The sequence below is a fragment of the Atractosteus spatula genome, chromosome 18, assembly GCF_055471065.1.
Source record: "Atractosteus spatula isolate fAtrSpa1 chromosome 18, fAtrSpa1.hap1, whole genome shotgun sequence".
NCBI classification, from domain to species: domain Eukaryota; kingdom Metazoa; phylum Chordata; class Actinopteri; order Semionotiformes; family Lepisosteidae; genus Atractosteus; species Atractosteus spatula.
Genome location: NC_142723.1, coordinates 17,001,088 through 17,026,342, shown reverse-complemented (window position 1 = coordinate 17,026,342; position 25,255 = coordinate 17,001,088). Strand labels below are relative to the sequence as shown.

The following is a 25,255-nucleotide window of genomic DNA, read 5'->3' as shown; positions in this document are numbered from 1 at the left end:
ACACCTACTGTGTGTCTCCTTCAGTGCTCTCCAGAAACAGCCAATGTATCTCAAACCTTCACTGGACTGTGCTGTGACTCCTTGCATCCCTACAGCTGGGTTTCAGTTTTGCTGTACATTTCATTAATCGCTGTTTTTGGTGAAGTGTGAAATTCCACATTCTCACAAAGATGCGATTAGTAAGGCGGTGAGACAAGTGGCTTGGAAAGGTAACCAAAAATACAAAGGCAACAGCGGGAGATCTGCCACACATATTTGCATCTTCAGGAAACAAAGTGGGTCAGAAAATACCGCTTGAAACGGCCTGCACAAAGGTGGCAATCATAGAAGAGCTTCCGATTTTCAAATGACCTGGAAATCTCGCTTTTTGGACATGCCCATCGTCCTTATGTGGGGTGCAAAAAAGATGTTGAGAAAACCCTCGTGCCCGTCTGGGAACATCCTTACGTATTTGGACATTTTGGCCAGACAACTGGTTTCCTCTGCCAAGACGTTCAAACTTGAAAACAAACATCCAAGCATGACAGTGATCCAAAACGTACATCCAAATCGACAAGCGACTGGTTAACTGCTCACAAAAATAAACGTTCTTGACTGGCCATCTCAATCTCCAGACCCCAATCCCATTGAATATTTCTGATTCCACCTCAGGTGGCAGAACAATAACAGAAACCGTAGGGTCTGAAGGACAGAAGAGCAATTGTGCATTAAGCAATGTTCATAAATCTCCCCTCTGAGGTGCCACAATCTTACAGCACAGTACATGACACAAAGTGTCTAGTGAGTGTCTTTCCTGCCAGAGGGGAACAGGGGTGTGAACAAATGCGCCCCTTGCAATTTATGACAGTTATGTCAATGCATAGGACAAATATTGGTCTGCTCAGTGACATTCTTTTTGAAATTACTGCATAACATTCAGAAAGCAAGAAACAATATCCATTCTGAAGGTCTTCCAATTAATGTTTAGTGTTTTAATTTCAACAGGGGTGTGAATAAATGTGGAAGACACTGTAAATAAAGGGGAGATAAATGATTATTCTATGAATTGCATTTTTCAGCACGCAAGCTACTAATCAGGTTACTGTTCTAAAACTATTCAGAAACAATGTGATATTTGGTACACTATAGTTTCATATTAAATACAATAAGAATAAGATTAATTCCTTGCTGCAATTTCTTATTTAATGTTGTTTAAAAGAATGAACCAGGTATAGTGGCATGGATTTTTAGAATATTACCAATGACTGTTAAAGGAAACGCTGACTTGTTAAAGGAAAAGAAGCAGTGCGTCATAATTGTAGAAAAAATGCACGAGGTGTCTTACTCACCTGCTTTAACTCAGTGGTTCTGTCGGGGCTCTGGAGTTCTGATTGGGAGGAGTCTGCAGTTGAGCTTCCATTTATCTAACCAAAAACATATATGAACTACATATTCTGCATGCAAACATAAAGGACACTTAGTGCTATTACTGTAATATCTAGATGACATTTCATATACAGATTTAGAAAAAAGTATCACCGCAATAAACAAGAACCTTGATGAGAACCAACTTTATGTAGTTCTCTGCATGAAAATTCCATTTTGCTGGAACTGCTTTAATTTGTGTTTACATGCTGAGGAACAGGAAGCTCGGTGTCCTTGTTTATGGTGGAAATATTTCACATTTTTGCAAAACCAGGATTAAAGGGAAATCAATTTAACTTTAAAAAGCCTTGTGCGTATAGCAAGCTCTTGGAAAGCCCCTGTCGAAATAAACACAAAACAGAATGCAGCAGTTGGCTGTTTGGAACAAACAGTCTGATTCTGCTGCTAACATGCTCCTCTCAGAACAAGGCAAATCCAGCATCAGTGACAACTTGGGTGGCAAAATTGACTGAAGAGGAACAGCAGGAGCTGCAGCACTTTGTCCCAAAGTATTGCCATTCTATTTTCTTTGCTCATGTAAGTTTGTTTAGTTAAAAAACACACTTTTTTTCCCAAGAATGAAAGATATCCAGAAGTAACGTGATATTATTACAATAAAAAGGGTAATTTTCAATATTTCAGCACTGTGTGTAACAGTACCAGACAAGGTTTTAACACTCATTTAGAAAAAAAACCTCATTTATTCAGCACAGCATGCAGTTATTTGGAACAAATTTCAGAAATTGTAACATGTTGAACAGCATAATAGTAGTTTTACTTTCTTAGCAGCAAAAGATAAATCTTAGAATGGTTATTGCTAAAAAATGTTTCAGAGACCATGATAGTGTGTGAGTAAGTGAGTCATATCTCACTGTAATGATTAAGACACTAACCTGTGGCTTTGGGGATCCATTGGTTATAGGCTGAGCCACAAAGCCTAATAAAAACACAAAAATGTCAAAGAAAAAATGTCAGATTATTGCTAATATGCATATATCTTATAGTTACAGTATTTTACAACATTTACAGAATTATTTGAGACTAAGACTTTTTAGATCTGTTCATTAATATAAGCACATCATCAAAAAATTATTAAAAAATTATTATTTGCACTAAATATGAATCATTCCTTCCAATGGTTGTAGGTCCTGTATATACCTGCAGCCCGAATTTATGGAACCCTGATTTGGATTTATTATGGTCACCCACAACTAAAGTTAACCACAAAGGAACAATGAGAAACCCTTAACAAGAAAATGATAACAGGAAAGGGTACTATTTATAGCTCACACAGAACGTATGTATTTAAGAACTTTAAGAACTGTGTTCTTAAAAAAAGCAGTAAAAACAAAGCAACACATTGACTTAATGCATTATTATAATATTTAAATGATATAACATATAGGATATTACACTTCATCCACGATTGAAGTGCCAGTAGCTTCAGTGCACAGCAGATTAAGTGAAGAAGTGAGAAATTGCTTCACCAATAGAATTGAGGGGGAGCTTTAGAGAAACGAGATTCATGTAGGCAGTAGAATTTAGAAAGAGCATAGACTGTTTATATCTCTGCTCTTACAAATAGTGGCAGGGAATGTTAACATCTCATCTGAAGACAATACCTCTGACAGCAGTGTCTACAGTCACCACAGTAGGGTATTTATCTGGAAATTCTGGTCCAGATGGAGGGGGACACCTTGTCTGCCAATAACACTTACAGCATCAATTAGAAAATGAAGAAGTAGTGGACTCCATCTGTATTACTGTGTTGCTGCATCCTTTAGACCTGTATTGGAGTTGAACTGAGACCGGTGAATGTCTAATGCACGTCTAATGAACGTGTGCCCTGTTCTGGCTGAATTCGTGAAATCGAGCTATAGCTTGCAAGTTCAGTGTGCCGCAGTACCTTTCACATGGTTCTCGGTGGGAGTGACGCCCAGCTTCCTGAAATACTCGTCTGTTTCCACGTCAACCACCAGCAGTCGGGCCTCGGTGCCGCTGGATTTGATGAACGCCACCACTTCGGAGTGCTTCATTCCTTCGATGTTGACATCGTTCACCTGCGAACACAATCCGACACCACCATCCAGCGCCAGCCAAACATTTACTGTACCACACTCTGTTGGGAGCCGGTTCAAGTCAGTAACCTCCAAGAGATTGGTCACAACAGGGATTAAATGAAAGCAAATAAAAAGTGTGTAAAATGTTCCATATGAGGCTGGTTATTAATCTTCATGCATTTTCAAGAGAAAAGCCATTAGCTGTTTACTATACACTGTCCAAAGTGTGGACTTTAAATTAATTAATTAACTCCATAAATTAATTGGTTCCTTGATTATGTAGATTACGTTCATGAAGTGGTGGAGTATCTTAAAAATACTGCTAATTTCAGCTAATATGCGGAAATTCTTAGTGGGTCACATGAAAGAAAATGTAATTAAAATAAAAAAGCCAAGAATTAAGTGAACCAGAACTGTTTCTCCAAATCATTTCAATCAATGAAAATTCAAGTTATTTTATTTTACAACATTTCAGCACTTTCAATCAGCTAAAAATTAATCGGTCTGTAAACTTGAAATCCTGCTCATTCTTTCTGATTTCCAGTTTTGACATCTGCAGAGAATTGATTTCCTTTCTTAAGTTAGGGGAGAAATGAGAGAGAGAGCTCATGTGTTGGAGGAAAGGCTTACCAGTTTCCTATGTTTTTTCTCTAGTTAGGAAGCTTGGGTATAATAAAACTTACAGTAAAGTGTATGTGATTTATACAAAAACAATGCCATAGAAGCACACAAGGTCCTAATAAGTAATGAAGTTTTAAATACTGAACTGCAAGAAATGCAATCCACATGTGTTCTGTAGGTTTTTACAATACATATTTTAAAACATTTTAAAGTTAAGTCTTAAACAATTAGCATCAAATTACCATCAGTGAGAAATATCCACCCTAACATAGGGTACACACAGTTCTTTTTTCATAATAAAGCACAAGGATTATAAATTATAATTTTATTTCTCGTTATTAAAAATTACAACTGTTATATTTTAGGTTGTGCTGGAATGTTTCAGTTTTTAACCATTTTTTCACACCTCCCGAAAAATCCCAGTCTCTCTTCCAGGACTCCCTACAGCACCTGAAAATACACCTATCCCAGGCAGTCTCATGAGCACATGCTCCCCTTACCCCAGAACATGCCTGATGAAACAGCTCTTTGTTCTCCTTCTTTCCCAGTGAGGGAACTCTGCCTTCACGCTGTTCCCTCTGCTCTTAAGTTTCCAAAATACATCTGTCCAGACCCCCTCCTCACCACATCAAAGCTTAACTGCACTTGACACAGAACAACAATAAAAACAACAGTCCCGTGTTTCGAAACAGAATTTATTTAAACTGTAATTACACACAAGAGAGCTTCCAAATGGGTCTGGTCCACTGATTTACAAGTAATGTTTCCCTGGTTGGCATAATTTCCTTCTTTTTGCTGTGACTATGTGACATACGACACACCGTTGTTTGGAAATAAGCCACAGTTAACACACGAGAACATTGGTTAGTAAATGAGACTATACTATTGCCTCAGAAAAGACGCAGGTATACAATTCTTTGTGAAAAGTCCCAAAGCACTTCAGCTTTCGCCATGCTGTTACTAAACAGCATGCAACAGACATTTTAACCACCAGATGGTGATATCACTCCAACAGATTAAAATTGAATTCCCATTCAAGCTGGGAATTTCAGAAGCCAGTTCAAAAGTAGGCTAAGATACCCTTGACATACATTGTCATCAAAAGAATCATAGTGAGAGCAAAAATAAATCTACTGATTTATTTTAATGGTCTTAAGATAAATTTTTAAACAAGGCCCTGAGTATAACTTCACATAGAATTATACAATTCTGATGCAATGTACCGGTTTTATGAAATAAACTATTAAATTCAGTAATTCTGCTTTGCAGAGTCAGCTTTGCAATAATTATGCTTTTTTACACTGGCTTAGAAGTGCAAAAAGTTCTGAAACTGTCTTTTGAAGTGGTTTTTAGCAGAGTCTGACATATTCATTCTAGCAACATGAAAAACAAAAACCACGTCCAGGTCATGTTCAGGTTTTTAGGATGTTACCTGTCTTTTTCACATGGATACCATGAAGCACCAGTAGCCACACGAGGAAGACAAGCAGGTGGCGAAGAGAGAAATTGCTTCACTCTTTGATATCAGGTGGAACTTTAGGGAGGGCAGACCGTTCAAGCACAGCCTGGAGTTTAGCTAGTAGACCGGGGCTAACACCTTCCCCTTTTGAAAAGTGCCACAGGATCTTCAAATCAGGACTTCCCATTAACTTCTCATCTGAAAGATGGCACCTCCCACAGCGCTGCAGTACCGCTTCTCCAGTCACAGCACCGGGAGCACTGGTCTTGGAACAGTGCTACCTGCTGGCCGACGAGCAGCCGCAGTCTAGTTTATACATAAGAGCACTTTATTGGCCATATACAATACATAGGAGGGGTCCCACATCTCTCCCAGCTGCAGTGCTGCACCCACTTAGGTGTCGTGTGGCAGACATTATGACATTATTAGTTAGACATTACTTCACTCATTACATTAGGAGAGAACCTGAACAGATTGCTCAAGCACAGAGTGGAATTTAGCCTGGGCACCAGAGTCAGCATCCCTGCTCTTATGAACCGAGCCGCGACTAACGTTTCCTTCCTTCACCATACTGGAGCATCGCTGCCAACAAAGAAACCTGGGACTCCACAGGGACACAGGAGCAGAGTTGTGATGACCTTGGCATTACTGACACAAAGTGAAGGGTAGTGGGCCTTCCCGGTGTCGAAGGCAGGGGGAGAGATGAACCATGTGTGTGTGGCAAACAGATCAGCGTCCACATCAGGGTGAGAGATCCACCAGACAGGACTGCTCCTGGCTTTGCATTCTGGCAAAAGAGCTGGGTTTGTGACACCCTATTACACTGCATCACTAAGACAGCTATTTTGGGACAGTAAATTTAAAGTTGTTAATGTCCCCCTCCCAAGCAGCAAGAGTGTGCTTGCATTAAATACCAACATTATTCTAATTATTAATAATGAAGACCAAGGGTGCTTTTTAAAAATAAGAGGCTTTCGATTTGTGTTTATTCACATGACATTCATTTAGTCTTACCATTCACTGAAACGCTGAAACTGCTAATCATGAAAAAAGTCCAGATGCTTTTCACCAAACATCACAGCCACAGAGGTCTGGCCTCCGGGACACAGTTTACAGCCAATGCTGAACACTAACACTCCCAGAGCCTGTTTAAACTGCATTTCCATCCTATCCTTTCCAGCTTAGCCTAGAAGGGACTTTGTACAATTTGGGATTTATTTTTGCCAGCAGTTACATTAGGCATGCAGACAAATATTCTTTTTGACAGAATGTAGGTGTATGTGGTAGATAACAATCATAATTTAAAAAAATGTACATAGTACAATGTTTAAAACAACCTCAGGTAACAAGGAAAACAAATCTCCTAAAACTCAAAGGTTAGGTCAATGAATACTTTTCATACAAGAGTTGCACTGAAGACTTGAGACTTGAGATGAAGTAATATACTACTCTTAATTACTGTTTAAAGTTGAAAAGTTGAAAGTAGAACATATATTTGTGTTAATGAGATTAATGAAAATCTGTTTCCTACTTTCCCTCAAGAGTGAGAACAGAACAGGTACAGAATGGGAAGGAAAATTAAAGGTTAAAAAAGAATAATTTCGTAGAGACTAAATGCATTCCGGAGTCACCATAGTTTTGTCGCAACTGCCCTTCACTAAATCTTCAACTTCTCCCAAAGTGCTTTGCTGCTCTAATGTTCTTTTTCCCCTGCTGCTTCTCTTTGGTTTCCTAGCAACCACTTACTTTCACAGCACAGTCATCAAGAAAGACCAGAGAAAAAAGATGTCTCATCACACCTCAGGGCAGAACATTTTCACCCTATTAGAACATATCACTTTCTCGGAAGAAAGACGGGCTTTTATGGAAAGTTTCTTTGAAAAGAATAGACACAAACACCGTGCCTGCGTTGACCTCAAAAGAGCTACGTTCTGTGCAATTCAGCCATGGTTCACAATCAAATATTCATGAGTGGCACTTGTTGTACGAATAGTGTGGGTTTCAAGTATCAGTATCCTAGAAGGTATTTTGTTTTAATATTTATCCTTTGTATGAAATGAGACAGAGTTTGCAAAAGAAACAGATAGCTGCTGAATTCACTTGTAGATGCTTATACTTTCCTTTTGACCTCCAAAGATACATAATAAAAACACAGCAACACAGTGGCCATATAAAACGTTTACTGGAATGTCTATCACTTACAGTAGCTACAGCAAGACTTGTGGTTTTATTAGAAATCAATTGCAATGTCCAACAAACGACATTGGATTGCAGATACAGTCAGGGAGCTTGGAATTGTTTATAAGGCCAAAACTTAACCAACTAAATCCTCTGTGGAATTAATTTATTTTAGTAGTTTGTTGTCAGACAAGGTAGAAAACTGCATGTCTCAACAAATCAAGACAACCCAGTGTGACAGCCTAGCAGGAATCAGGGAAGGAGACACAGCTGTCCTGAGGCTGTTAAAGCCTCTGCTGCTGGTAAATATGCTCACATGTGCTGCATTTGATTGATTAGTCATTGGTGAAGACAGTCACATTCTCACATGGGTTGAACTAGCTTTAGTTTGATATATACAAGGAGTCATGGGGAAGGTAGATTGAAGATTTTTTTTTTGCTAGAGTAAAGGTGCTTTCCATTGTGAGGTTTTCCATGTGCTTAGACCTCACGTGGCCACCTCTAAAAGGTGGGGTTGTCACACCCAGGTATGCACAAATAAGTGCCAACAACTGTTGGATGGAGTCTTTACCCAGCCACTCTCCCTAGTAATATATTTTCTGATATTAAGTCTGGTTGGAAGTGTAGACCAGCTGAAAAAAAAAAACTAATATTGAATGTTCCTGTCAGGCAAACTGTGACAGGTCAAAGGGGTTTAAAACTTTAAATGCTTACTAGGACCACTAGTAATGTAGTATTCCATTCCAATATAAATACAACATGTTCAATGAACAAAGATGCACTTTTCATCGTGCAGTTTACATATAAAGACCAATGTTTTAATGTTTTGTAATTATTGGTCGCACATTTTTGGAACCTATTTCAAAATGTATCAGATTCATAAATCTGTTGAAGGCTGCTTTATGTTAAAATTATACATAAGGACTATCTGTTGTTCTTTTTAAGAAACCAAATGGATGGATCAGTAGTAATGGATCTTGAATTGCATTTTCTCCTGAGCTTGAAGAACTGTGATCTAGACTGTAGCATCTTACTCACTTGTCCATCTTCTGGCAATCATTAGTCCAAAGACAGATGTTTTTCTTCCACAAATATAATCAAATCCATTCAAATCAATGTATCTCAATCACAGGAGTTACTTTCACTTCAGTCTTTAAATGCCCTCAGCAGGAACACTTCCCTGCATGCCAGAAAAAATCTAGGTCTCACAGCTTTTGTGCTGATGAAAATACAGTACATGGAAGGCTGTGAAATACAGGTTGCGTTCCCTGCAGCTCGAGATAAAATCTAAATACATTCAAATAAATATAATGGGGTGTATTATATTTATTGTTGCAAATGGGTGGTTACGAAAATGGAGAAAATAAAAAAATGACTGAGTGGATTAGTCAATAGGTGAAATGAACTAGTCATAACTAATCATTGTCAAAACCCCTGCTGTGCAGGAGTCTTTTTAAATAAACATTTTTCACACAGTACCATTAAAGGAATTAGAGGAGAGAACTGGCTGCCCACACAATGTCTGACAATACTCTAGTCCATTAGCAAGCAGACTATGGTAAATGTACTGTACCATAGGAGAAATGTAATGCAAAGTGGTCTCTAAACCAAGAAACCTACAGTCTAATGCTCCTTCCATCTCAAGTCTCACTTAACTGATTAACAGTACTTTGGCATAATAGGCCTTTTATTGTGCTAGTTGAGCATGCCAGTGTGACTCTGGCCCTGGGGAACAGGATTTCCAGATTGAATTGGCTTTGTTTTGACTTCAACCTGGTCTTGCCACCTTGCCAGGTCAATAGGTGCTGGTGATATAAACAGACCTTGAAAATGTACGGGATCTGAACTATGTCGCTATAGTCTGTGTGCTTCTTTAGGTAGTTTTAAGCTTTAGTGCATCACCTTTCATGATTCAATGACAACCGAGAAATCACACTTTGGAACTCTGCAAATAGCAGAACAACTTTTTAAAATGTTTATCTGCATGCAAGTGAGTATGACTGGACATACTGTTAAAGTCTCCCCTCACAGTTGATTGCTCCTAAAAACTCAGTGATTTCCTATGCATGGCATGTATTCACTACTTATTTAAACACAAAAATCCTCTGTCAGACTAATTCGAATTACTTTACAACCCTGATTAAGACACAGCTTGTTCTGGTAAAACAAGACTCTGTCCCTGCTGCTTGGCAAAACACACTGAAATGCGGATACATTATTTCCCTGGGCTCATATTTTCCTTCTTCTTATCAGTCTGTGAGGTCAAGCCTTCAGATTCAGTGACAGTACAGTTACTTCACCTCCTTGGACATCTGCCAGTGTCAACTAGCCACACTTTTTACACCCACAGGAATGGGCATGCTGTAAGAACCCTCCAGCTATGGACTGATGCCAGGAGCTTGTCTACTAGGAGTGTCTTTGAAAGAAAAAAAAAGACTTCTCTCCAACAGAATCTTTATTTCAAGCTTGAAATCTTCAGTTGTTGATATTCATGCCCATGCTATATCTTTGTTTTTTGTGTGGCGATGCCAATATCAATCAGCTTGCCTCATCCATACCATCCAGATTCCTGAAAACAAGAGTCTGAAGTCAGATAACACATGTGCATGGTGTATCTAGATTTTAAGCTTTTCAAACAGTTAAATTTCAAATGGTATGTGTTGTCATTCAAGAAAAAGTGTTCGGATTGAAAATTGATTAACAAATAGAATATGTACGGAGTATGTCTGTACAGATTACAGATACAGGGTGCATGTTCAAACTGGGATGATCCAAGCAGTAATTCATCACAGGGATGTGTATTAGGACCTCTGTTCTTTATTTCTATCAGTGGTCTGAGCTGCTGAAGAGTTAATAAGCTAATGTAGCAAAAACACAAATTAAATGGGAAACAGGGAGATAGAAGACTAGTTATGTAAAAGACTTGGGGTGTTTATGTTGATACATGAGGTACATCTTCTAGACAACGGTGGTAAGAAATAAAAAAAGTCAAACTAAAAGTTAGGATTTCCATCCATTTTCTAACTGCTTCTTCCAATTCAGAGTCATGGGGAATACTTGGCAGGCAAGGCAGGGGCATAAGTAGAAACCACGCAAAAGGACATTTAAAACCAGAAACAGGATAGTGGGGCATTAAGACCCACACAGACAGGGCCGGGGGGGTGAGCCTCCTATTGGTCCCAGTAACACCACATCCAGCACCACCCATGCAGGTACTGGCCAGGCTCACACCGCCTGAGCTTCAGTGGGCTGCCAGCTGTCAGTTGTGATGTAACCACCTAAATAAGAATATATTCTTCTATTTCTTGTTTTTTTTTGCACACATGGTAAGCTGGCACCTACTTTCTAACAAGAAAACGGAAGATTTCAGACGTCACAGCGCTTTCCAGGTGCCACCCCAGGGCGTGTTGCTGCTGTTCACTCGCATTCGGTTTTCATTTCGCTTGAATAAGCGTGGCCAGCGGAATGTGGCAGCAAGTATCTCATGAAAATATTGCTCTGTGACCTGCATCAGGAGTATTTTCACATTTCCATTTCTTCTCAAATGACCCTGGCTCCGAAAACGACTCCCCGCAAAGCCAGGCTGCGGAGAAGTGGGTGGAGAAAGCCAACGAGTGTCACGCCAAGCAGAAACCATCTGCCGAAGAGGACGTCTTTCTTCACACTCCTGGCGTAATGCTGATCTTGGCGAGAGCAGTTGGTCAGCATGACTAATTGTAATCTTAGAGAACTAATGGGACGCAGCGATGACACACACGCTTGCAAATGCTGGGATAAAAATCTTTCAGATCTGGAGCTGAGGCGCAAACATTGAAACTACAACACAGTGTCTGCTATGAAAATCCGTCCTGTGTTCAGTGTCCGGTGCAGTTGTTTGGCTCTTTGGAAAAAGTGACAATAATCCAGAGATGAGCCTCCATCTTAGTTAGCCGGATGACAGCTCGCATGCACCTTCATTGACAAATTGATACCTTTCTGGTCACATTAATTGCGTTATAATCCAGAACTTCAATGGGTGTAGTATTCTGTAATTTGTTTTCTACTGTGAGTTACAGTGTTCCTTTACATAATTCAACAATACAGACATCACTTACAGTAGGGCACCTTGGATAAATTCACAAAGCCAGTTTAATGAGTAAATAAATAACAGCAGAGAGGAAATCAGGTTCTCTACATTGAAGCTGGCTAACAGTATCCAAACAGAACATAAGAACCTAAGAAATGTTACAAACGACAGGAGGCAATTTGACTCATCCTGCCCATCTGGTAGTAGATTATCGATCAGTTTTAAATAAACCTCCATGTACAGTAGTTTTCTTGTAGATCTACATAGACCACATAAACATAACAATAGCTTATTTACCAGAAGTGGGAAAATTACAGATTTTACAGCCAGTATTTACAGCTTCTAGTAAATAAAATAATTAAAAGAAAATTTTAATTTTTGAGAGGTGGCAACATAATTCAATATTTCAAATACATTTGACTCCCCGTCAATCAAATATATAAACATTCAAATATGTTGTTTTAGTGGAAAATAAAATTATTCTGAAATAACGAAAATTATTTGAAATTATTTCGGTAAACATATTCTACATATTCTTTTGGGAAAGCAGATCAAACATGAAACATACTGTATTCCTTTCAGGAAAATTACTCTCTTTGCCTCGTCCAACATTCTCTATTATATATAGCACTAGGCACTGAAATCAACATCAATTACAGGTTATTCTGCATCAACTCACATTGTTGTACAGTAAACAACCTGTCTACTTCTATTATTCAGACAAAGAGTCAATGACCCAATCATATCCGGCACTCAAGAGTGAAACACAATTTCAGTGCGAGAGAGTCACATCTTCTGGAAAACAGCAGACAACAAAGCCTGGCTTATTTGTTTTCCTGAATCAGATATCTCATCTCATTGTCTAGCAAACAAAACACGTGTGTCAAAACACAATAAAACAAATTTCCTTGCTCAGCCAAAAGCGAAAAAGAGCCACGCAGGATTCAAAGTCTGTTACAGATTCTGCTTGAAAGCTTGTTTACTGATAAGTAGAAAAGAGAAAAAGCATGATTTATTTGATTTAAAAGTCAAATGATTTTAAATTGGAAGCCCAAAAGGGGACAACAGTATAAAACTAAAGACTTTTACAGACGTCTGCTGTATTAATTGTTGAAATAATATGTATATTAGTGGAATATTTAGAAATAAACTGATGTTTACTGTGTACTGCACTGAGTGTCACCCAAATCCCCAGTGCTTATGTTGAATCCTTTCTTCTTGCCAAGGCATGTACACAAAGCCCTTCAACAACACTCCGTGTCTGAGAGAACATATTTACAAGACATTACATGTAAAACATTAAAAAGCCCAACTGGTTTATCGCCCAGCTTGTGGGCCCTGATAGTTTAGTGTAATGTGACACCAACAGCTGGTGGAGAAGAGCAGAAGTACATCTGGACATTTCCACACATCCAAATAGTCTGACATACATCGGTATGTGTGAGCTCTGTTAGTCTGAAAACGTTACATCACCAGTATTATTACTGGGAAAAACACCTCAGTGTCCAAAAACACTGCAATATTTATTTAAGTTAAAAAAATATTCACAGTTTTTCAAAACTCTGTGAAAGAGCAAAGCAGTCAGAATTAAGTGCTGCAGTAGAGGATGATATTCTCAGTACATTTTGTGAGGAATTTTAGCAATGCTGAGCATTCAGCATGGAAATGGAATGTTTTAGCACAGTACACTGTATCTCCAGTTGTGCCTAGCGATTTGCCATGCATCCCTGTAAAGACATATCTCATGGGAACTCATTCCTTGTCATGTACTGTATTACTTTACTATGTTCTTGCATTGTAGGCTTTGAATGGTCACATTTTACTGAAGTAACACATCTTCAAAAAAGATGAGACCACTGCAGAGACAAACCCCACATCCTCAGGAGAGCTCAAACCCAGTTGCATCTAGTTACTGGACTTTGGGTGTAGTGCCCTTGTCTGTTGTTAGTCTGAGATGCCGTAGTCTGAGATGCCGTAGGCGAATTAGCCTGCAGGACCCTGAAAAATGTCTGAATTTTAGGTGCAGCTCCATAAACCACTCTGGGTTGGGAAACATAATTGAAAAAGCTCCACACTGAATTGATGTGCTGATGTGTGATTGCTTCAGAACACGTTCGCTGTAGCTGTACACAAAACTGTACATCTACAGTATTTAAAGTTTGAGGACCTTCTAGGGAAAGATTCTGATTTAGAAGCGTTCAGTCATAATCCCACAGATGACAGCTTCACACCATCGGCTCCTCAGCCAGGCAACGGACATCAAATATCTGAACCTGAGGTCTGTTTCCTACTGAGCAGGATTCATACTGCAAGCACACGTCATCAGTCAAAACTAACTCGACTCTCTGAGGTCTAAACCCAGCTCATATTCCCCGTTAGCTCATGTTAAAGGGTGAATAATCCCATGCTTGGTGAATTCAATGTAAATCACTTTCATGCACAGTGACATTATTACAGCTTGACAAATCTGCACCTCTCAGCACCCATCATTTGAAATCTTTCAATGCTTATGTTTAGGAGGAAGGTGAATAAATGGATTAAATGAGCAGTGTTGAATTCAAAGACAGTTCCAGTCCGTACACTATAAGCCTCTAATGCATGGGTGTCCAGTCCTAGGACTGCAGGGTCAGTGTGTCTGCAGGTTTTCATTTCAGCTCAGCTCTTAATGAGCTACAACAAGTGGTTACTGGCTGGATCTGACCAATTTCAGACCAGCCCTTCAGGTGTAGCTGCTATAAAGACACGTTGAAACCCTTCAGACACACTAATGCTCCAGGACCACGATTGGGCACCTGTACTCTGCTGGATAAGAAATACATGAATTATTTGAAATAGATGGAGATACTGCAATGTAGGAAGGAAAATGAAAATTACCTCCTAGATAACGCATGAGCTCTCAGTTATGAATGATATTTTTATTTCCACATTTTAAATACTGACAGCTGGACAGGATTCTCCAGGGTAGATAAGCTTATGAGACTACAAATAACTGACACCCGAATCACTCCTGAAGCATTACTACTGTAACCATAACATAATGCATGTTTAAAGAAACATTCAAAATTAAAGTTTATTGTTGATACTTCTTTAGTCCGCCTGTACTTAGTTGCTAAGGGGCTATTTTCACAGCAGTCGACTATTAAAACATAAGACACTGCCTCTGAAATAGTTCAGGTTGCGCTGTACTGGAATGATTGCCCTTCATGGCAGGCTGGTGTATTGAATTAAGACGACAGATTGCTTCTTGCATAAGGGTGGATTCTTTTCACACACCAAGTGACATCTGTGCTTCATTACTGAGTCCCAACAGTGTGTGAAGAGATTAGATCCTATTAGTGTTGACCTGAGCTCAGGAAATGCCCTGAGATTTCAAGAGAATTATTTTCTTCTTTCAGCATGAGCAGAGTTTTTTTTTCTCCCCTTTACTGTTATCTTTACATTTCTAAACACAACCTCTCCAGATGTGGTCATCAAGGTTTGTACTGTCGTTCTTCACAGCACATAAGCCAGATAAACCTATCCTGGCCAAATTATCTTCCTCAGCACCCAGACTGTTTTTGGGAATTCAAAAAGTAAGACTGGTTTTAGTGACCTGATGTTATAAATGTGAACTGATTTTCCAAACAAAATCAAGGAAATAGCTTGCTGTTTAGGTTTATTTTTGTAGGTCAACTATAGCATTACCCTGAGGGTAGTATTCCACAAAGCTTGTTATGACTCTACATTCCTAATGTAGACACTTTATGTGTGTGAAATTCGAAACCAAGAGACATTTTAAGTAAACAGAAAATGTATTACCACTGTCAAAACGTTAACAAAAGCAATAAAGCAGACCGATATTAATGTATATAACTAGAAAAAAACAAACTCAAAAGTAGGTTTGAGGTATACAAACTAATTAAAAAAAAACAATAAAACATTGTATTGTTCTGAAAATCATGAAAGTGCTTCTCTGACATAAATTATGCCTAAAATTTTGCATTCAAAAGAGTAATTTCTGCCAAGTGGGTTTGTGTCCTACTTTTGATATTAGTTTTAGACAATATTAGGTTTACACAGTACGTGTAAGTGCTGGAATGGCTCCGGCTTCAATCGAAAGGTGTTCTACTTCTTTGATTTCACTTTGTCAAACCAGAAACAGCCCAGAGTTTATAACGTGGGATCTGAATCCTTTCCAGACATTCGTTTCCACTGGCTATGGGAAGAGTATTCCCTGCACCAACAAAGTATTCAGGCTACACACTTTCAGGAAGATCTCCTTCAGATTCGAGAGGAGAAGGAAAATCCGCTGACGGAGTCCTGTGACATTTGAATTTATTATATACATAGTCTAGGGATGGGAAGACACAGCAGGTTTTGAATAGCTCCCTGTCCAAAGAAGCTATACTGATCAAGCTCTTAACTTGGACTTATTTGCAGCAGGTGTAGCGATGAGTATTATTTGTTTGATGGGGAAGTCATTTCAACCTAGAGGACAGACATTTATAATAAATGGAAATTATTAACTGAAGTGAACAACAGCAAGTCCATCTCACACAGGTGTTCCTAATTATGGAAATTATGGAAATTTAGTTATATATATATATCTGTACAGTATCAAGCACAAACAACTCCCTTTACATTTGTCTCAGTCATCTCTCCTCCTCCCCATTTCCACCTTGCTGACTCCTGGACTCCTGGACTCCTGGTCTGAATGGGGTTCAAGCCCCTTGTCTTGTGGCCACTGGGAGGCTGCCCATTAACCATGCAGGTTAAGCCAAACACATCTCACCAAATATTCCAAACATTCACAAAGCAACCCTAATTCCTGGTTGCTGTTGTCAAAGATGATCATCATTGTTATTTATTTCGCAAAAGGTAATGGAATTGTTACACAGCCTGAAAGCATTGATTGATGGAATACAGACTACTACTACACATCAGTAAAAACTGTCCTGTCTTACAATGTCCATGTACAGTATACTAGTGCACCACACATCACTTCCTGGCAGTGAGTTAGAGACTCTGAGGTACAGCATGTGGGTTGTACAGCACATGTGGTGGAGCCATTCGGCACAAGAAAAGTTTATTCTAATGAAGTGTTAAACACTGGGGCCTGTAACTTAGAACCGGCAGCCCATCACAAGCTATAAAAACCCAGTAACCGATGGAACGCTTCCATTAGGGTGAAGAAAGAAGCTTGAAAAACAAAGTTGAAACAGCTGGAATTAGTTAGTTGCAAGACGGTTAAAGTCTTGATTGGTTCCAGTCCTGAGGCCCTGTGTAATTGACTTTTAACTAATTTTGACTAATTAATCGGGCAGTTTCTGATTGATTGTCTAACCAGTTTAAAAAAGCTAGACATACTTGCTCTGTGACTACCCCCTGGTCCACAAAGCATAAATCCTACAGTATCTATATGCCCCCTAACTTTGTTAAAGGGATCAGAGCTCCAAAAATGGTTTACTTTCTGTTTCCAGTGTAGAATTAACCATCTCTATTCCAGTGTGGTGTACGTTTTCTTTAGCTAAGGACAGGTCCTGTGTGAATATAGATTAGATGCAAGGCATGGAGAAATACATTTGAATTCTCTCTATGAAACCTATTCTCTTATTAAACTTTATTCTCTTATTTTATGTATTTGCTTCAGGCCTTGTACTGTACTTGTTTAAATCTGTGGTGGATGATCCTAATTAAATCCATCACTGATTTATGAGAACATACAAAAGAAAAAGAATCTAGGAGTGTGCCTATTCCTGTGTGTCTTCATATGCCCTTTTATAAGCTGTGTGTTTTGGTAGTTAATGTAACAGCTGACATTCCTATGGGAAGCAATGATGAAACACAGAATAAATGTGATGGATAATAAATGTGAAGACATTTTTCCTGCCTCATGGAAAAAATCTTTCGAACTTTCAACAAAATACAAACTACAAGCACATTTAAGCAAAACATGTGAACTTGATTGCTAATATAAACCTCAGAGCAGAGACTTCATTTTGATTACAGAATGGTTTGACTCATTTAGTTAGAGCCATGGTTTTTTGAAAGACAATCAGTTTGGAAAGCCAATAATCCAATCAGGTTAAATTACGGACTCTAGTAATGACACTTTCTGTGAAAAAAGGGCATGTAGCTCAACCGCTGCTAAAAATTCCTGAAATTATGAGCAAGAGTGGGAGAAATGATTCAAGGAAAATAAAGCGTGTTTTAACAATTTAACAGCACAATTACGAGTTAACATCATAAGCAGTCGTCAATACCACATGGATCTAATCTATGTCATAAATGCTTGGAATTATTTTCATTCTTTGCAGGATATTTGAGGTACAGTATTTTTGTGTTTTGAAGCTGAAGTAAATTAAAAAAATTCAAGTGATTGCCCAAACCTAATTATTTAGACACATAACTGTTTACAGACTCTTTTGAAAAATAAAGGAGAATGAGGTCTTGTCCTCGAAAATTATTTAATACATGTTTAGATTCATTTATGTAGATTAATACAGTATGCCTAAGCTGCATAGAAAAAATGTCTGATAACATGGCAAATACAAAAAAATACAAAATTCAAATGGTGAACAACATTTTGGTTTTGTTTGAGTTATTTTGCTATGTTGTGGTTGGACACAGCAGATTGAGGAACCTCCCACAAACGTTCAAACGGGATATCACAGGCAAATTTCTGGAATTAAAGCCTGGAGTTTGGCCTTACAATAAGCATCTCAAACACCTACTGGGAAAAGTCTTTTTCAGTACCTCAGGATTTTTAGGTAAGAGATTCTTGTCAAGTTTAAATTTGATTCTTTCTTGTGGATATTTTGTTATTTGTTTCACAATATCTCCCTTCAGCATTTTTCTTGTAGGTGACTGACTTCTAAAACCATGATGATTCATTCTTTACCTGAGTACAATGGTCAGTTTGATCTAAATATTCTCCTTACTGCATAGGAGAACACATTAGCATTTGCCCTGGTTAATCATTCCAAAAAGACATTATTGGAGACACGTGTAGATGTTCCCTCAGTGTATACTATCAGAAGGAATGCCACATTGAGTAAAAACCTGGTTTGACTTAACCATCTGTAATAACAATGTGACATTAAATTATGCATAATTGTGTAATAACAATGTGACATTAAATTGTGACACATTTTGTGTCAGTAACTCAGATACAGTGCAGAGCTGATAAGGTTGGGCAGTGAGGAAATCTTAGTTATTAGTGAGCAGAGAGGTAAATGTAGGGAGCACTGAGTGGGATTTATGGACTTGGAGAATTTAACAGTACAGTTAGCACTTGTTACTCATTCCAGAAATGTTATGGAGTCTTCCATGACCACAAACAGTCAGGATCTTGGCTAAATATCTCATCTAAAAGACAGCACCTTCTGTGGCACAGAGTCAGATGACACCATACTGGTTTAGAGGTTCTGCTCCCACCTACTGGTCCACATGCGCAGTGAGCAGACTGGTGTTGTCGGAGTACTGGAGGAGCCGACCTGGGGACGCTGTGAGAGTAGGTCAGCATGGAGGCTGAGGCCTCTTGCGTTTCCTCTCCTAACCTCCACCTCTGTCGTGCCCAGCTCTGAATACGCACAAAGGTTCTCTTGCATAGCCTCTAAAAAATCTGCAGCACTCAGGTAGCCAGACTATCATGCTGTTGATATTCTAAATGGGCTCTGGAGATATATATCTCTCTCATTTTGTACTTGCATGCCAACTAAATAATAGATCGTATTGCTTAAAACCTGAAAATCTTCAATGTGGTGTAGCTGGGGGATAGTTGCTTCTTTTCCAGGAACATACTGCTTCAGTTCCTACATATTATTATCCTTGAAAAAAGTGTGCTAAGTCACTGACACAGAGCTGTACGGCTTAATTACAGTATGTTGTTTTCATGTATTATTCTCTGCTGTTCAACCTGTTAGAAGATTTTCATGACTGGAATTAGCAGACAAGGCACACACAAGTGTATCAGTGGCTTAAGAGCAAAGTGCTTCAAAGTGAGATCTTGGTGTAATACAACTTCACAGCCTCCTAATTAGATCTGAAAAGTCCCTGCAGAAGGTACTGCATGTTGTTTTTGTCTTTGGAAGGGTCAGATGGAGAGCATAGTACTCCAAGCAGGCATTTCAAAGGAACAGCGAATAGCCTGAAGTCGGAACAGGAGGGCAGGTGAGACACAGGCCCTTTAAAAAGCTGTTAAAAAGATGTATTTCTTAATATAACCTCGAGCCCATCAGGAAATGAAAAGTGAGATTCTTTGAAAGCACTCGTCTGATGGTTCTTAAGCAGATAAACAAATGTTAAGTCCCTTTAATTACCTCAATTAGCCGGTCCTGTGGCCTCAATCCTGCCCTGGCAGCCGGTGACCCAGGGTCCACTGACCGGATGAACTGTCCAGGCTTGGACTTTTCACTGTGAAGGTTGAAGCCATAGCCTGCTTCACTTCTTTTTAGATGACACATCCGTGGGTGATATTCTTTCATTGGGCTTTGGCTTTCCTTCAATAGGAACAGGAAAAGAAGACATGCAGTTTACAACAGTGCCATGCCCACAGAACACACAATTCAACACACCAGCATAGAGCCAAGGTACTGTTTACTCCTCACAAAGTTTCACTGTCATGTACTGATGTAACACTATTAATCTGCATCTCAAAACTTTACTTTGCAAGCACGTCTTAACATGCAGAAGTTTTTTCACCAAGTTTACATTTCTAATTTGGATATTCGGAAAGCAATAATAATCCAGACAAAATTGTGGCAACACTGTAACACAACAAAAGACACTAACACATCTTTGGATTCATTTCTTTTATGAGAAAATTAAATGAGATGAACGACCCCTGTAGATTGACATTAAGCGTGCATATGTTCTGCTTCACCTTAATGCGATAGACGTTCTCAATTACCTAACAGGTCATGCAGAGAATTAATAACTTGATGTCTCAATGGCTATGCATCTTCAATTCAAATCCCCCGTACCCAGGCAATTTCATATTACCACCTGCAGTTCAAGAAAGAGTGGGAAAAAGATCAATGGCGGATTATTTATTTAATTGTTTGATCCATTTCCCTTTGGACCAGTGTCCCAAAGCAGACAATGTTGTTTATAGTGACCGCTGTGGCCGGGTGAACTCTGTACTACTTCCCTGGGGAATCTGCAGGAACACTAAAGTCCAGTGCTGCATGTCCTGTGTTTCCTCCTAACAAGCCTGTGAATTGAACAGGACAGAGGCTGGAACTAGAAACATCCCACATGCACATTTCAGTTCGAGGATGTGGCTAGGACTCAGGACTCCTGACGGAGGGGTGTGGGGCCAAGTCCCAGGAGGAACAGGGCTGCTATACCCTTGAGCAAGGTACTCCGATTGCTCCAAAAAACACAAGTTGTGTACGCAGGAGCTACACATGTGTCTGATCACAGTCCCAGGATACTCACTGTCCACTGTTTTTAAGGGGCAGATTAAAATGAGTTTCAAGTCAGCGGAAAATCACCTTAAAACATTTTAATTGTGATACAGACGTTTCCTCAAAGTCATTAAGGTGCCACCATTTTTCTAAAGAGACCAAAGGGCTCAGCAGGTTCTTGTCAGATAATGTCATGAAGCAGGGCACCTGTAGTAATTAATAAGAGATGTGCAAAACACTGACCTTTTCAAGATGCAAGAACACCATTTCATTTTCTAGACTGTTACTGTCTTTAAACTCTTTTGCATGAAATTATTTTGATTCATGTCAGTGGGATCAAATGCAGCTAAGTAAGGCATGTTTACATCACGTTGCCTAGAAGAGACCTACTGCAGATCCACAGCAAAGCAAAACTTCCCCTTCATCTACCAGGACAAATGCTAACAGAGCTACCTGGAAGAAATTAATTGGCCTCACCGCGACTGCACTAATGAGACACTCAGAGGAAGTTTGTGATGTTCTGCTAAATGTTTCTTTGATATTCCTTATGCAGCACTTTATTCATACACTGTTCAGGCCGCCAGAGATTCAATACCAGTAGTATCTAGTAGTTCCTTAGTCTCTATGTGTAAATATTTACAGTCCTTTCATGGCTTAGCCAAGGGATGCAATTCTCAAGATATGGGTATTTCTCATCCCAGTTGTGATTTCCCCTCACAGTCTCCTCCTTGCAGAGCAAAAATATTATGACTTGGCTGTAGGACAATTCCTCAGGTTTACACATACAGTAGGCCCCTCTCACTGGCAGGAGTCTTCAGGTCAACAGCAAAGCCATAACTTAAGCACAAGACAGTGCGCAATCCTATCACATGAAGAAAACTAAGGGGCAGCTGCAAGGATAAAGACAAGTTAGTCACAGGTCTGCAAAGCAACATACGAGACAGGGAAGGCGTTACTGTCCTAATTTACATCTGGGCAGGATTTCAAACATAGATCTGATGGTAAGACAGTCACACCCAAACTGGTTTCTGTTTTGGATTGAACAGGCAAATTCTAAAAAAACACAACAATGGTCAACACAGTGAGACTGGAGTCATCTTACCTAAGCCAGGTGTAGGCTACCCTGGAAAGATGATGCTACAACAAGGCTTTTCAACCTGGGGGCAAAGATATCCTCAATATCTATTGCCGCACATTTAGTGTCATGCAACAAGACAGATCTTAACCTGCTAAAAAACTGAGGCAGTCTACGCTTGGGAAGCATCTTGATATAACAGAGATGTGGTTCAATCCATCTTTGCAACATCAACTATAGATGACAGGAGAACATCTATACAGTACATCTACAAAAAAGTGTAACGCTTCGGGGTTCACGTGGGTATACGCCCTCGCCCCTGCCGCCTCAGGTCAGCCCCCCACTGTCGGGGACTCAAACCCAGGCTTCCGGCATCACTCAACAGGGACCCAGCCACTTGAGCCAAAGGGAAATCTCCCGTCAGCCCGGCGGCTGCGGTTCCTGCTATCCACAGGGAAGGGCGGTGACGTCACCACGCTGGTAAGCCAGTTTTAACAACCCACAATAGTGGCAGTATGCGTTACAAAAGCTCAGGCAGCAATACCTTCATTTCAAGATCCAAGACATGGAATGAAGAGACCCGACAACCCTGGTTACACACATCTCATTTAAGATTAAGGGATTAATGTCCTTCTCCCACACTTGTCTTATCTGTTCTATTAATCCAATCAAATGGCTTAATGACCACTGGCAGCTGAGTAAAGATGGTTCTAAACAGAATCAAAATTGAATGCTCATATTTCAGCCACTTATTTTATTCCTCTCTAATTCCACAAATCATCACACCAAGAGGCCTGTTTAAAATACAAAACTGGAAGAGAACTGAATAAAAACCAGCTTCTGCATCTTACATTCGCCAAGAGTTTTACTAGATGTATTTTATTTACAGAGAGCTAGAGATCTATAGGGAGGAACCAAAAAAGATTAAACAAACCCCCGAAACTAAATCATCAAATCTTTTATTATTCCAAAAACATGTTCACTATACTTTCCCTTTTTATATTGTGAGGTATAACACAATGCACCTACTATTTGTTTACTAACAGAAAATGGATAAACAGATCATTAATAAAGCTAATCCAAGTGTCTCTTTCTGGCTTTACTTGAAATAAAAAGTCCAGAGTATTGGTTTTTGTGTATTTGGGGATTTTGAATATTTAAATCAGAGGCAGTGACTAAGTCAATATGAGGGGCTCTGGGTGTATTTCCTTGCTTACATCTCAACGTCAATATTTCTTATTTACATTTCAATTATGTTTTGGTGTGGTTTTTCAATATTTACTAAAGACAAGAGCTTGCATAAGTAAGAAAACTCCAGCCAAGCCAGTCCATCTCTGTATCAGCACTTTACATAATTTGCATCATCCTGCTGCAGGCCTAACATCTCATGGGGGGTGTGCTGGTGTCAGCAATTTTTTGGCTGATATATAATATGAACAATTTAAGCAATCTGTTCTTCTTGAGCAACAAACTGATTAGAGTACGGCTTCCCAATAAACACAAAGACCGTATGGTACTGTATGATAAAGTATAACGATGCAACAAAGAAATGCAACACTCAAATCAAATGGATTTAATTAAATATTTTAAATAGGGGCTTTTAAACAAAATCACAGAAACTTTGAACACCAACACGGATCAAAGAATCTTGCAGTGTTTTCAGCAAGAAATGTATCATGCTGACAAAATGGAAACAGAAAGTTACTTAGGTTGGGACCACCCTGACCATTAACACGTTCCTCACAGCACAACCCTAACACGATCCTAACAGTGCGGCACATAGTCCTGATTGCTCGCTGGACATACTGTCACCCTGGGAAGTCATGCACTGAAGGCATCACAAAATGACATAATTGGCAGAATGGTATAAGCAGCAATGTCTTTACAAACTTTTTAAATTCACATACTTGCATATGTTGGTGGCAAGGTCATGGGGTGTTTAGCATTACTGCCTCACAGCGCTGGGGCCCTGGGTTCAATGCTGGACCTGGGCTGCTATCTGTGTGGAGTGTGCATGTTGGTTTCCTTCCAGTGCTCCAGGTTCCTCCCGCAGTCCAAAGACATGCTGATAGGTTAATTGGCTTTCAAAATTGTTCAAAATTGGCTCTGGTGTGAAAGTGTGTGTGTCCTGTCCAGGGTGTTGTCCTGTCCTAGTACCCACTGCTTGCTGGTGCTCCCCTGTGACCTTGAATTGGAGGAAGCGGCTCAAAAATGGATGGATGGGTAAAAGTATATTTTTTAAACCTATTGACTGGCATCCCAAGTTCCTATTACATTTGCTCAAGTACCGTGAAGCTTTCTTAGATAGCCCTGTTGTCAATTAAAAAAAAAAATCCTCTGCCCAGTATTCAGAATTAAATTCAATGATGATCGGCTGATGTACTGTTGCACTGCATTTGCTAGAGAATATTTATTTTAAATAATGATACCTGCATTGAACTTTCCAGGTCCATATAAGATCTGGGGGGATTTTACAACAATTACTGCTGCAAGGAGAACAAGCATAGTGTGCTAAATCTAGTCACCCGTCAAGTTTGAACTACCCTACTGTTTTCTTATTACTTCCAATCTGCGTGGAAAAAGCTCTTAAACACATATGTTAAAAAAGGTGCACGGGGGGGGGGGGGGGGGTTATGAGCAGCTCCGCTTTTTCCGTGACTTATCTGTGTGGCTTCCATTTTGAAAAGCTTGCCAAGTGTTCGGCCTGGGAAACGCAACTTTGAAGGGTCTCCAGAGTCCCTGCTGCCTTGTTCAGACCCTCTCGCCCCCCCGCGGGACGAGGACATGTGGTGGCCACAGCCTTTGTGCCGTCTTTGCTCAACCCTTCCTCCCACACTTTGCACCGGGGCTCCGCTGGAAATCTGGAGCGGGGCCCAGAACTGCAGGCCAGGAAGCAGACCTCCGCTCGCCGGCAGCACCGAGGACTTCACGAGTCGAGACCTGAAGGAAAAGCCGGGGTGCAGCCAAGGGAGCCAACATCGAGAGCTGCAGAACTCAACCCAC

The 25,255-nt window shown here is 39.7% G+C and overlaps 1 protein-coding gene across 2 annotated transcripts in view; it reads right to left on the bottom strand.

Moving 5' to 3' along the window:
* nherf2 (NHERF family PDZ scaffold protein 2) overlaps positions 1-25,255 on the bottom strand; it is a 72,120-nt gene that overhangs the window by 5,604 nt on the left and 41,261 nt on the right. The window contains exons 3-7 of one of the 2 annotated variants that reach the window (XM_088936660.1): positions 20,089-20,268; positions 3,311-3,464; positions 2,298-2,341; positions 1,329-1,403; positions 214-499 (exon numbers count right to left, since the gene is read on the bottom strand). In XM_088936660.1, the coding sequence (XP_088792786.1) occupies positions 281-499; positions 1,329-1,403; positions 2,298-2,341; positions 3,311-3,464; positions 20,089-20,268 (672 nt within the window). In that variant the 3' untranslated portion in view covers positions 214-280. Of the gene's footprint in view, positions 1-213; positions 500-1,328; positions 1,404-2,297; positions 2,342-3,310; positions 3,465-20,088; positions 20,269-25,255 lie in introns of those variants that run through there. The other variant, XM_088936661.1, reaches the window with a different exon arrangement.